This window comes from Lipotes vexillifer, unplaced genomic scaffold (genome assembly GCF_000442215.2).
Source record: "Lipotes vexillifer unplaced genomic scaffold, Lipotes_vexillifer_v1.1 scaffold1275, whole genome shotgun sequence".
Classification (NCBI taxonomy): Eukaryota; Metazoa; Chordata; class Mammalia; order Artiodactyla; family Lipotidae; genus Lipotes; species Lipotes vexillifer.
This window is the reverse complement of record NW_006770093.1, coordinates 21,178-33,694: the sequence shown is the minus strand read 5'-3', so window position 1 is coordinate 33,694 and position 12,517 is coordinate 21,178. Positions and strand designations below refer to the sequence as shown.

At 45.4% G+C, this 12,517-nt stretch overlaps 1 protein-coding gene across 1 annotated transcript in view; it reads right to left on the bottom strand.

The window, feature by feature from the left end:
• The window catches only part of TTL (tubulin tyrosine ligase), a 34,295-nt gene extending 21,778 nt beyond the window's left edge, over nucleotides 1–12,517 (bottom strand). Inside the window, exons 1-3 of the mRNA XM_007446009.1 lie at nucleotides 12,256–12,517; nucleotides 8,837–8,915; nucleotides 1,810–2,042 (exon numbers count right to left, since the gene is read on the bottom strand). Coding sequence (XP_007446071.1) covers nucleotides 1,810–2,042; nucleotides 8,837–8,915; nucleotides 12,256–12,412 — 469 coding nt within the window. The 5' untranslated portion in view covers nucleotides 12,413–12,517. The remainder of the gene's footprint in view (nucleotides 1–1,809; nucleotides 2,043–8,836; nucleotides 8,916–12,255) is intronic.

Below are 12,517 nucleotides of genomic sequence, written 5' to 3'. Positions count from 1 at the left end.
CCTCTGCTGCTGAGAATCACTCTATATCTTGTGTTGGTGAGGGTCCAGGGACCACCTAGGTGGGATCACCGCCACGACTTGACAGATCCTTCTACCCAGGGCTCTGCCTCACTCATGGTTCCGGCACCAGTCAAGTCCATGACACAAGGACACACGATAGCCTCATAACGGCCATCCTGATTCCAGCCCCGACCCAAAGGAGGAATCTGGAATACTGCGGATGACTATTTCCTCTTTCAATTCCCCCACTTACTATTAGAACAAAGCTAGGGGACTCTCCTGGAGAGGAAGTCCCAGGAGGGGAGGAAGAAGCAGGTGAGGTACCTGGCTTGTGGCAAGAGTCCAACTCTCCCACTGTCAGGAGATTCCAGGTGATGCCCTCCTGTCTCACGGTTGGTGGAAAAGAAGGTGAGATCCACTGGACCAGGGACAGAAATGAGTACCAATGGCCAGATGGTCTTCCAAGGCAATGAAAGAAGGAGTAAGTTCAAAATGGAGTGGGTTTTAAGAGAGCATATGATGGTAGTTACAGAGAGGGACTGTGTCTATGTGATCATTACATTGGCAGCTGCCTACATTTTAAGCCTGAGTTAGTATGACAATACCTTACGCCTTCTCTGCATTCACTCAACATACATCCATTAAGTGCCTATGGGGAGGGTACAGATATGAACAAGACAGAAAGTCTGTGTTTATATGGAGTGTGCAGGATTATGGGGGAGATGAACAGATAAACTAATATGTAATAGAGTGCTGGGAAGAGGTTAGTGCAAGGATGGAAAATAGAGCAGGGGAAAGGATAGAAAGCAATGGGCACAGAGGTTATTTTAGATCAGAAAAGCCTCTCTAAAAAAAAAAAAAAAAGAAGAAGAAAAGCCTCTCTGACAAGGCAACATCTGAGCTGAGAAATGAAAAATAGTCCATGAAAGCTCATTCCAGGTACAGAGATGAATTTAGAGTATTTCAGGGATGCTAGGCAGGTGTTATGGCTACAGTACAGGGAGCAAGGCCAAGAATAAGAGATGAGATCAGAGATACAGGCAAATATCAAGTGACGGAGACTTCCAGCAGGACTCGAGTTTATTCTAGTCGCCTTGGGAAGCCAGCTGGTAAGTCTTGAGTGGGGCGTAACATGATCACGTTTCTGTTTTTAAAACATCACTCTGTCCAAGAGCAGGAGAGCTGCTGGGAGCAGGTGCTGCAGTTACCCAGAATAGAGAGAAAAGGAGCTTTGATTTAAGTGAGAGCAGCGGGAATGGCAAGCAAAAGTCCATTGCAGACTTTATTTTGAAGGTACAGTTAGCAAGACCTACTGATGCATTAGGAATAGATTGTAAAGCCAAAGAGGACTCCTAGGTTTGGGGATTGAGAGGCTGGGTGAAAAGTGGAATCATATACTCCATGGGAAGATGGAAAGAGGAGTAGGCTGGGGCGGATGTAGTTGGGAAGGAAATAAAGAGTTCTATATCAGACATGTTATGCTGAAAATGCCTGCTTTTGGATGTGGAGCTTAAAGGGAAAGACCTCAGCTCGAGTTTATTCTATTTTCGAGACACTTCTATTTTTTTATTTTATTTTACTTTATTTCACTTTTTAAAAAAAATTTTATTTTATTCTATTTTAGTTGATTTGGAGATACACGTTTCTAAGTCACCAGCACGCAGATATTTTAAACTATGTAATGAAACGAGGGCTCCACCCTCGAGGATTCAGATTAGAATAGCCACTCATCTAAAGACATCATTTGAATCTAACAAAACACAATGGGAACCTACAGGGAAGGGAGAAGGGGCAACAGTGCCGACTCACCTTTGGCTCCGGCTGATGACTTTGCAATCCAAACGTTGCCCTCTCCATCTTCTTTCTTTCTATTATAAGAAGCCAGGAAAAATTCTCTCTCATCTGTCCTTGAGCTCTGGATTGGCGGGTGGATTCCATTCTGAGCTGGAGCAACTGGGGTCTTGAGGTTATTTGGATAAATCACATAGGACTCGGGGAACCACGCGCAGGACTCAGCCAGTTCTGGGCTGGTCTTGACGAGCCTGGCAGATGACAGAGGGTCAGTCTCTCTTCTGAGTACCCTCTGTCCCTCTATTCAGAACAGCCAGTGCTTTGCCCCAGAGCTCTTGAAGGAAGCCGGGCACGACCAGGGCTAGGTCTCCTTTTTATCCCACTCACGGGGCAGACCTCCAAGGCACCACAGGGCAGCTCACAGCTGTTACCCGCGACCTTATAGGCATGCTCCAGTGAATTCAAAAGGGGCTTCATGTCCAGAACTTCAGCTCCTTTTAAAATGCATCTCTAAGGAAACAACTTGAAGTAATCCTGAACCAACATCTTTTCACCAAACATGCTGTAGCTGAGCTAGACCCACCCTAAAAAAACAAAGTGGAGAACTGAGGAAACTATTTGGATTACTAGCAAAAAATACCACCTTGGCCCAACTCCGGAGAGAAAAGGCTAATACTCAGGAATCTGAATTATCTAAAGACATTTTTGTTCTTCATTTCTTGCTTTTAGCTCAGCCTGGCTTCTGTGACAGAATAAAGGAAGAATCTTTCTAATGGAACCTGGGACTCCAGTGGTCATAACTAAACACACCACCTGCCCCCCCTCAAAAAAAAAAAAACCCCATAATATAATGGAATATAAAGAAAGGCCCTGGGCAGGCACTTAATAAACACAAAGGCTTCACATTGTATCTCCTCTCCAATCAGACCCCTGGGGGGAGGCGCCAGCATCACATTTCACAGATGAGGCACTGGGTCACAGAGAAGTGAATTTCCCAAGATCACAAAGGTAGTAAGAAACAAGCAGGATGCAAGCCCTGAATCACTCCCATGTCCCAATTCTAAACCTATCCTTGGGAATTGCCTGGTGGCCCAGTGGTTAGGCCTCCGGGCTCTCACTGCCGAGGGCCCAGGTTCAATCCCTGGTTGGGGAACTAAGATCCCTCAAACCGCGAGGTGCAGCCAAAAAAAAAAATGGAAAAAGAAAGAAAATAGAAAGAAAAAAACCTACCCTTGCTCCCCAGGAATCAGAGGAGGGAGAAACCTGCCCAAAGACATTCACAGGCCTCCCCTGAGCTGCACTCCCTCTTCTATCTAGAACAGAACTGTTAAAGCCTGGGTTATGATTCATCAGCAAAACCCAGCCTACGAGCCAATGGCAGAAATAATGAAAAGAAACTTTAAACTGAGATTTTAAATAAAGCTATTTTTACGTTAGAGGCAATGGAATTTAACTTAAAGAACTCAAAGGAACAAAAACAATCAATACATTTCTAACTCACTGACCATTCAGCTCTATCTGCATTGTCCAATACGGCGGCCACTAGCCACGTGGAGTTTCCAAGCGCTTCCAAGCACTTGAAAAGTGGCCAATGCAACCCAGAAACTGAATTTCCCGTTTTGTTTAGTTTTCATTTAAAAGCTGAAGCATTGTAAAATATGTTTCCACCAAGCACAACATTACTGTTTCGGTAGACGACGTTTTCACTTTAACCACCGTGTGACCTCAGATGTTGTTAGAGGGTGGCGTGCATGTCAGGCGCATGTGCTGCTTCTGGAATTAGACATAAATGCATCACTGTTCTACTGGGGGACAACAGATGGATTCAGCTCATGTGAATTTTTTTCCAGGCACTGATGAAACATTATAATGTGTTTATTATGCACACAGCGAAGTTACAGAGATAGCTAGGTAAATCATAATTGGTAAATAACGTATAATTACTCTTCTAGTTAAAAAAAAATGAGTATGGACAAACTTTTAAGTTTAAAACAAAGGCATTCTACTGACACGGAATTGAGTGGGGATGCAGAAGCTGGAACTATGACCAGACAATAAAGAAGAAAATCAGCACTAGAAGAAGACGTGTCACAAATTTCCTAGCAAATGGCAATTACAATTTGCTGTGGCAGGAAAAATGAAGTTTGTTGTGTAAGGAGACATTTTCAGCAAATACATAATGAATTTGATAGGTGTTTTCCTCTCAATAGTCTAAAGAGAAGCAATGGAATTAGTGGCTGAAATCAGAATTAAAAACTCAACAAAAAAACTTTAAACATATTTTTCTTAGGATCTGAGCTTGTAACTTCGGTCAGCTCTAAAGTGGCTTGGATTCTTACATACACACGCAAAACGCACATCCTTTTAGATGGAAATGTGGTAATAGAAATTATTTTGAGGAAAAGACTAAAAAGATGTTTTATAAAAAGTGAACCATCTTTAGTTAAGCCATCACTAATTGCCCAGAGAGTACAAAGCATTTCTAACAATATTAAAGATTGATTCAAAACTGGAAAATTCTGAAATATTTTTCCTTAGCTTTAGATGAGTTGAGTGACATAAGAGATGCTGCCCAATTAATATTTTGCCTCAAAAGATTTCCAAATACATGAAAAAATTATTGTCAAATTGCAGCCTAAAATATAAACTCGTGGTGAGGATATTTTCTAATCTTTTACATTTGTCCAAGAAGAATTTCATCTACATGGGAAAAGTCAGCTTCTATTGTGACAGACATTACTTCAGCTAGGTTGGGTTAAAATCTGGATTTACTGGGATTTTAATAGACTGACGTTTGCTTTATTGCTTTATTTTGTTGTACCACACATATTGGAAACATTTGCTTCATTGCACGATACATTTTTCTTTCTTTTTTTTTTTTTTTTTTTTTTTGCAGTACGCGGGCCTCTCACTGTTGTGGCCTCTCCCGCTGAGGAGCACAGGCTCCGGATGCGCAGGCTCAACGGCCACGGCTCACGGGCCCAGCCGCTCTGCGGCATGTGGGATCTTCCCGGACCGGGGCGTGAACCCGCGTCCCCTGCATCGGCAGGCGGACTCCCAACAACTGCGCCACCAGGGAAGCCCGCATGATACATACTGAAAACATTTGCACTCAGTATGGATACAGTTGTTAAAATGGTTCAGTATATGCTCGCAAATGCTACAATGGTTCGCAGGTATAGAGCCAGGAAAGAAACACAAGATGAGGAATTTAATGATCCTGTGTTCTTTGCCAATGCTCGCTGACTGAGAGATGGGAGAGTTTTACAAGGTTCCCCCGTACTGTAAACTCCAATTCACATTTCCTTAAAATAAGAGGAATGCTTGTCAAATCGTTCTTTTCATGCAACTATTAACCTCGTTCAATAATCAAAGATAGGGCTTCCCTGGTGGCGCAGTGCTTGAGAGTCCGCCTGCCGATGCAGGAGACGCGGGTTCGTGCCCCGTTTCGGGAAGATCCCACATGCCGCGGAGCGGCTGGGCCCGTGAGCCATGGCCACTGAGCCTGCGCGTCCGGAGCCTGTGCTCCGCAAATGGGAGAGGCCACGACAGTGAGAGGCCCGCATAACGCAAGAAAAAAAAAATAAATAAAAAAAAATAAAAAAAAATAAAAATAATCAAAGATAAAAAATGCAGTGTGGTTTTCATTTTTTCACCGATAACCACGCTGCATATAAACAAGCTAAATTTCAAGCTCCAAGGAAGTTGGAAGAAAAGATCTTACTTATGACGTAGACCAACAGGTGTGAGAATTTGTGTTCCAACTTCATAATGTAAGTCGATAATAATGATTTTACATAGTTTTATGACTCAGTATGCATAAGATTTTCCTTGTAATAGACAACATTATGCAAACTGGCTGCAAAAACTAAAGAAAAGTTTGAAGAACACTTTGTTGATAATGATAAATTTAGAGCTGCTTTTCAATTTATTCAGTACCTCCTCTGGATTCAATATTAATAATACTGAGTTGACACATGAGTTGGTGAATTTACTTAACTTGGACGTAGTTTTAAAAATGATATGCTTTTGCTTCAAAGTCAAATCAATTCTTCTCATGTTATGAACCTGCTTTGTCAATGTACATGTGAATATTAAAGGAAAATTATATCTTGGTATTTAATACAGTTATTGAAAAACTTTTATGTATGTCAGAATGACTTGCGTATGTAAATCCACCTTTTCAACCACACATTTTTACGAAATCTAAACATAGGACTTCCAATAAAAATTTAATATCTGAGCTTAGTTGTGCTATAAATGTAAAATATACACACCAGATTTTGAAGACTCGGAAAAAAAAAAGAATATATCCCATCAGTTGTTTTTAATATTAATTACATGACATTTTGGATTTATTTGGTTAAATAAAATATATTATTAGAATAAATTGCACCGGTTTCTTTGTACTCATTTTAATGGGGCTACTAAGCAATTTAAAATCACACATGTGGCCAGCATTCTATTTCTGTTGGCCAGCGCTGGTCTGTAGAATGCCCTTCATCTGAAGCCCTCATTTCCTGTACAGAACCCAGTCCAGTTTCTACCGGAAATCTCTAGCATTTGTTCCCTTTCCAAAAAAGGCCCATTTGGGAAGCAGCCACAAATGGAGGTTTAGTCACATCTCACATGAGATGTGAGAAATGCTCACAAGAGGAAAAGAAAGCTCCAATCAGGGCCAGGAGGACAGCCCCTGAGCGCTCTGAGACTATGGCCATGGGGCCCTGATGAATTTCTAAAGCTCCCAGAAGTGACAGGCGCTTGCTGTACAGGGTCCAGCATGGAGCCCCATCAAGGCCCTGGGAAGCCTCAAGGGACGCCCAGGCACACTGCCCACGGGGCCCATTTGTACAGATGAGAGCCGTCCTGGCTCAACACTAACTGCTACGGCCATGGGCAACCCGGCTGTCTTCTCTGACTGCCACCTAAGATGACATTTTTTTAACTTTCTGGAGCTCTTTTGAGCCATACAAACTATGGGGGAGAGACAAAATGACAAAGGTAATCATTCCCTCCTGGAATTACTACAGTCCCTTGCAGGACACCTGAGAGAACGAAAGAAGCTTATGAGAATGATGACAACCCCTAGTCTGCATAAGTCATGTCATCATTTATAAGGTGCCATGACAGACCACGCCGCATGCTGCAGAAGAGCAAAGAGCAGGCGTGATCACCTCCGTCCCCACAGATTCTGAGTGGCACAGTCCAAGGTCACAGAGGTCAGGATACCTATTCAGACCTGCTCATGACTCCAGCTCTGTACTCTCTTCACCCTATTATAGCTGCCAAGTATGCAAATATAGAGAACATTACTGTTCTCTGCTTTCTACTTCAAAAACAGAATTCAACCTCTATCTTGAGGGAAAAAAATCATCATAGAATAAAGAATGAGTAAGCATTTTATAAAAATTTCTAAATGGGGCTTCTCTGGCGGCACAGTGGTTGAGAACCTGCCTGCCAATGCAGGGGACACGGGTTCGAGCCCTGGTCTGGGAGGATCCCACATGGCGCGGAGCAACTAGGCCCGTGAGCCACAACTACTGAGCCTGCGCGTCTGGAGCCTGTGCTCCGCAACAAGAGAAGCCGCGACAGTGAGAGGCCCGCGCACCGCGATGACGAGTGGCCCCCGCTCGCCGCAACTAGAGAAAGCCCTCGCACAGAAACGAAGACCCAACACAGCCATAAATAAATAAATAAATAAAAATAAAAAGTCTAAATGGACAATCTGGTTAAATAATTGTGTCCTACTTCTAGTTCTGCTGAAAAAACTGTTTGCACTCTATATGTGTAAATATGTAAGAAGACTTCAGAAAGCCTCGTTCTCCTTCAGGATAGCTGGTAAATCATGAAAATCCATCACAGGAAGAAGTGGATACATAAGTTAGTGGGGGCGGTGAGTCTGAACAAAAAGGTGGAAATATTCCTACCAGCACTCAAACTAGTAAACAGCTAGAGCCTGGAAAGCTGTGTGACTGGGGAGAACAGCATTTGCTTTGGGTCAAGCCTTCTAGTGTCTTCTTACCTAAATGATTCGTTTGGCTACACACACATGTTCACTAGCCACTGTGGAGGGAATGCTGGAGACCCGATTTTAGGGGCCACACCCACCTTTCATTTATACAGTGTTAACTCTGGCACGCGCATTATTCCGGGCCTTTATGTAAAGTAACTCAACTAATCCTCACGACAACCCTGAGGTAGCTGCTATTATTATCCTCATTTCACAGAAAAGGAAACTAAGGCATAGCGTCAAACGCTCACTCTGTGTCACTGTGTTGCACGCTTTACATACATCACAACCTCTTTATGAGGGATGCACCGAGGCTTAGAGGGATCAGAAAATTTGCCCAAGCTGCTAAGAGCTGAAATTAAAACCCAAGCTGCTGATCCTAGATCTTAATCACTATATAAGGCTGCTTCCTTCCACCTTATGACACGGTTCTTTCAGCACCTGGCTGTAAGCCCACTGCTCAGAGATGGGTGGTGCAGTAGACACTGGTATATTCTGCCCAGGTGTCCCTTCTGAGGGACCCCTGGCTGCTGAGCTTTGGCTGCCAAGGGCTTAGGCGTGCCTCTTCTCTAGGGACCAGGCCGTGCCTAGAAGCGCTGGGGAAGCTGTGTCCCGCCCAAAGCCAGTGGCTGGGCGACATCACAGTAGAGAACATTGAGGGGCTGTTCACTGCTGTTCAAGCTCCATGGAGTCAGGCAGAGGCGAGACTTCAGCTGAAACCACCTCCTTGCTTCGCGTCTTCCCCAGATGCCCTGCCCTTGGTTCTGAGCGCGTTGCTCCTGCAAGCCCTCCCCTTAGAAATCACTTCCGCCAGAAGCCCTGTCTCAGGCTCTGCTTCTAGGGAGCCTCAACTTAAGGGACAGACAGGCACGTACAGCCAAGTTTGGACTGTGACTAAAAGCTGATCTTTGCTGACTTTTTAAATAAGTGTCTTCTCCCTTTAAAGACGATCTCACACTTTTGCTTGAGCGCTTCAGGATGAAAGCTCAAAAGGTTCAGGTGAAAAATGGAAAACACGGGTCTTAAAGCACTTACTTCACTAAAGAAGCTTTGCGACACAGTTTGTCGGCTCCCCTGTAGTAATTCACCAACTGCATCAGGCCAGGCTCGTGACCTGTGAAGGGAAGGAGAGGCTCAGAAGGGAAACAGACAATTTCTCAAGTGGGAAATGACAATGTCAGCACCAGCACGCAGGAGGGAGAGCAGGGTCACGCTTAGCTTGTCTTTCTCCCCTTTCAGGACTGTGTGTTGGAAAGGGAGCGATTCAGTTGCCCGGCCCCTCTACGCCCCTTTGCTCAGCAACTCACTGGCAATTCTCACCCTCCCCAGAGTGGCTATTATGATACCGCCATCGTAGGTCTGCCAAAGACCACTGCTGCCTCTGTTTTTTCTTCTTTGGGTGGGAGAGTATTTTCTATTTCGCCTCTCCTGGATCCCCACTGCACTGCACACTTGGCTTAACATATATGGATTTAGTCATCTCTGTACAGTAAGGACTTAAACAGTTAGGCTTTTGATGTTGCTACCCTTGCTTTCTACAGTCATCAAGGAAGGTAGGAGAACTACGATCCTGCTGTTCTCAAGCATGTCTCCCTGTGCAAGCTTCTAGGAGGGCCACTAGATGCTCCAAGAGGCCGTGTCTGTAAATTCAGAAGCCCTGAGGATGTTCTGTGCGTCCTCTCACAGGGAAACCCGTTTTCAATAGATTGTACTGCATGCCCCCTCCTCTTTAAAATTAGGGCAAAAGGATACAAATAAAAACAAAAGCCTCAATTTAAAAAAAATTTTATTATCGTATAGTTGACTTACGATACTGTGTTAGTTTCAGATGTACAGCAAAGTGATTCAGTTATACATATATATATTTCAGATTCTTTTCCATTATAGGTTATCACAAGATATTGAATATAGTTCCCTGTGCTACCCAGTAAATCCTTTTTGTTTATTTTTTATGTAGTAGTGTGCATCTGTTAGTCTCATACTCCTAATTCATCCCTCCCACCCTTCCTCTTTGGCAACCATAAGCTTGTTTTCTATGTGTGTGTCTGTTTCTGTTTTGTAAATAAATTAATTTGTACTATTTTTTAGATTCAACATATAAGTGATATCATATATTTATCTTTCTCTGTCTGACTTACTTCACTGAGTATGATAATCTCTATAAAAGCCTCAATTTATGTTCACCATCTCCCTGGACAGATGGACTGGTTCACACCTGAGCTACCCACCTTCACATCACCAAGGCAGCAGCATTCTTTGGCCTTTATCCGCTGGGCCATCTCCTTGGGTTTCGAACTGTGTGAAAGGTAAATATCCTTAACAATGAAGGCATATTATAACCAACTGGTTGTGGGATGCTGGTTTTTTTGTTTTGTTTTTTTTTTTCCTTCTTTTTTTTTTTAAGATGCTAACCTTTTAAAAAATGTTTATTTTATTGAAGTATGGGGGGGGTTGGCTGACATTCTTTTTAGAATTTTTCTTTTTTTAAATTTTATACTGGACTATAGTTGAGTTACACTGTTGTGTTAGTTTCTGGTATACAGCAAAGTGATCCGGTTATACATGTGTAATAGTTTGCAGCTGCTAATCCCAAACTCCCAATCGGATGCTGTTTTCTTTCCCATAAAAAGCAAACGTTCCCTGAGCAGTTGCTGACTTCATGGTACCTGCTTAGGATTTGGACCTTCTAGGATTCTGCTCCTAACCCTAATCCTACACCCTAGTCCTGAGCCCCATAGCAATGCCGATCCCCCCTGCAAAGAGCCATTTTCGTCAGTTTTTAATTTTAGCATTCCACCTAAGCTCTTTCAGCCGGGCACTGACCAGTCCAAAGAGGAAAGTCAGGCAGGCAGGGGAGCAGACCGAGCAAGGAGGAAATAAACGTTCTCAACTATAAGCAGGTTTTCTTCTTTCAGGGAAGGTATTCTTCTCGCTGAGGGCTTCCTGGGGAGACAGTTTAACAAAAGGGAATCAATCTCCAGGCCCATTCTCTGTATTCGAAGATTTCTGGGGGTTGGAATCAGCCCTTCCATGGAGTCCCCAACATACATCATAAATTTGTATAACAATAAAAAGTTGTCCATGGTCTCATTTCAAAGAAAACATATCAGGAAGACTAGGCTGAAACCCCCTTCATTCCTCAAATCATTACAATTCTATAGGCTCCCACCCAGCTGTGCTCTGTCAGCTCACCAAGGGCTAGTCTGTTCCAAATGGCTATTTTCAGGCTTTGCCTATTCAAGGTCTCCAACCCGCTGACCACACCTATTTCTAAAAACTGTCTCCTCTCCTGGACATAGAACTGTTCTCTCTGGGATGCCCTCCAAGGCAGAGATGACTTTTCCTCATTATTTTCTCCCCTTCTATCTTTGGCAGTACGATGGGGTGCCCACCCCAGGGGAATTTTGGCAGGGCACACGGCGGCCCTGAGTGAGGCTGCAATTCCGGATGACTGTGCAGGGAGGAGACGCCGTGAGACCATGTGCAGGTCAGTGGGATGTAAATGGCAGTGATCTGCACAACTTCTGGATTACGTCATCTAAAAAGGAGCCGTTGGTCCTCTCCTTGCCCCTGCCTCTTCCTACAGGGGAAGATGTAGGCATGGGGGTGCCAGCTTCAACCGTGTGAATGAAGGGAACTCCCTCGGAGACAGTAGGGCAGAGAAACCTGGGTCCCGTAAAATCTGCATTCAATGCGCAAGTGTGAAAACGTGTTCTTTGGTGAAACTAAGGGAAGGTCTAAAATCAGACACCCTTCCGCCCTTCCGCGGGTTGGGCTCACTGCTGAAGCTCCCGTTTTCGGAATCCAGAGGTCTTTTCCAAATCCCCTGCCGCTTTATCTGAGCCTTCGGGGAGCTGAATCCTCAGGGTTTTCAACACACACAAGCTCCCCTCCCGAGCCAACACAGACAGGGCGGAATCCCCGGTGGAGGAAATTTGCAAGATGGTCAGCCGCAGGCTCCGCGGAGCCTCGCCCCGCCCGGTGATCTGCCCAGCCGACCTGCCCGATTTGGGGGCGTCAGGACCGGGGAATCCGGGGAACGCGCGGCATTGGCTCCCCGCTCCCGAGGCCGACGCCCCCGGGGCTGCAGGGCCGGGTCATTGTCAGGAGACTAGACTCTAGTGGAATTTCTTGAGCAGGCAAACTGCTAATACCTAGTCTACCTGTAATTTAAGGGAGCTACACAAGCCCATTTGCAGACCTAGGTTCCTACCCCGGGGCTGCAGGGCCGGGTCATTGTCAGGAGGCAGCCGCCGTCCCGGGGGCCCGCACCGACACTCCCGCCCCGAATTCGATTTGGGACCCGAGAAGGCATGAAAAACGACGGGCCTGGCCCGTTAGGGATGCATTTTTTTATCCGCCCGAGGAACGACAGAGGGGAAGGTTTCTGACCTTAAGACAAAAGCGCTCGTTCTACCGGGAGGAGCGGGAGGGCGCGAAACGGGGAAGCTCACCCAGTCTCCCAAAGGGCAGCCGGTTCCTTTCTCCCAGCATCAGGTTGAACCTGGGGTTGTCCCGCCGCAGCCTCTTCCAGTGGCCGGTGGCGAGCAGCAGCCGGGAGACCTCGGCGTAGACGCTGCTGTTCTCGTCGCGCACCACGAAGGTGTACATGGCGAAGGGCCGCGCGACCGGGCCGCCCCGGCAGCCGCCGCAGGAACCAGCCGGCCAGGCGGCGGCTCAGCGTAGGAACCGCCCGGGCGCCAGCCGGGATCCGGC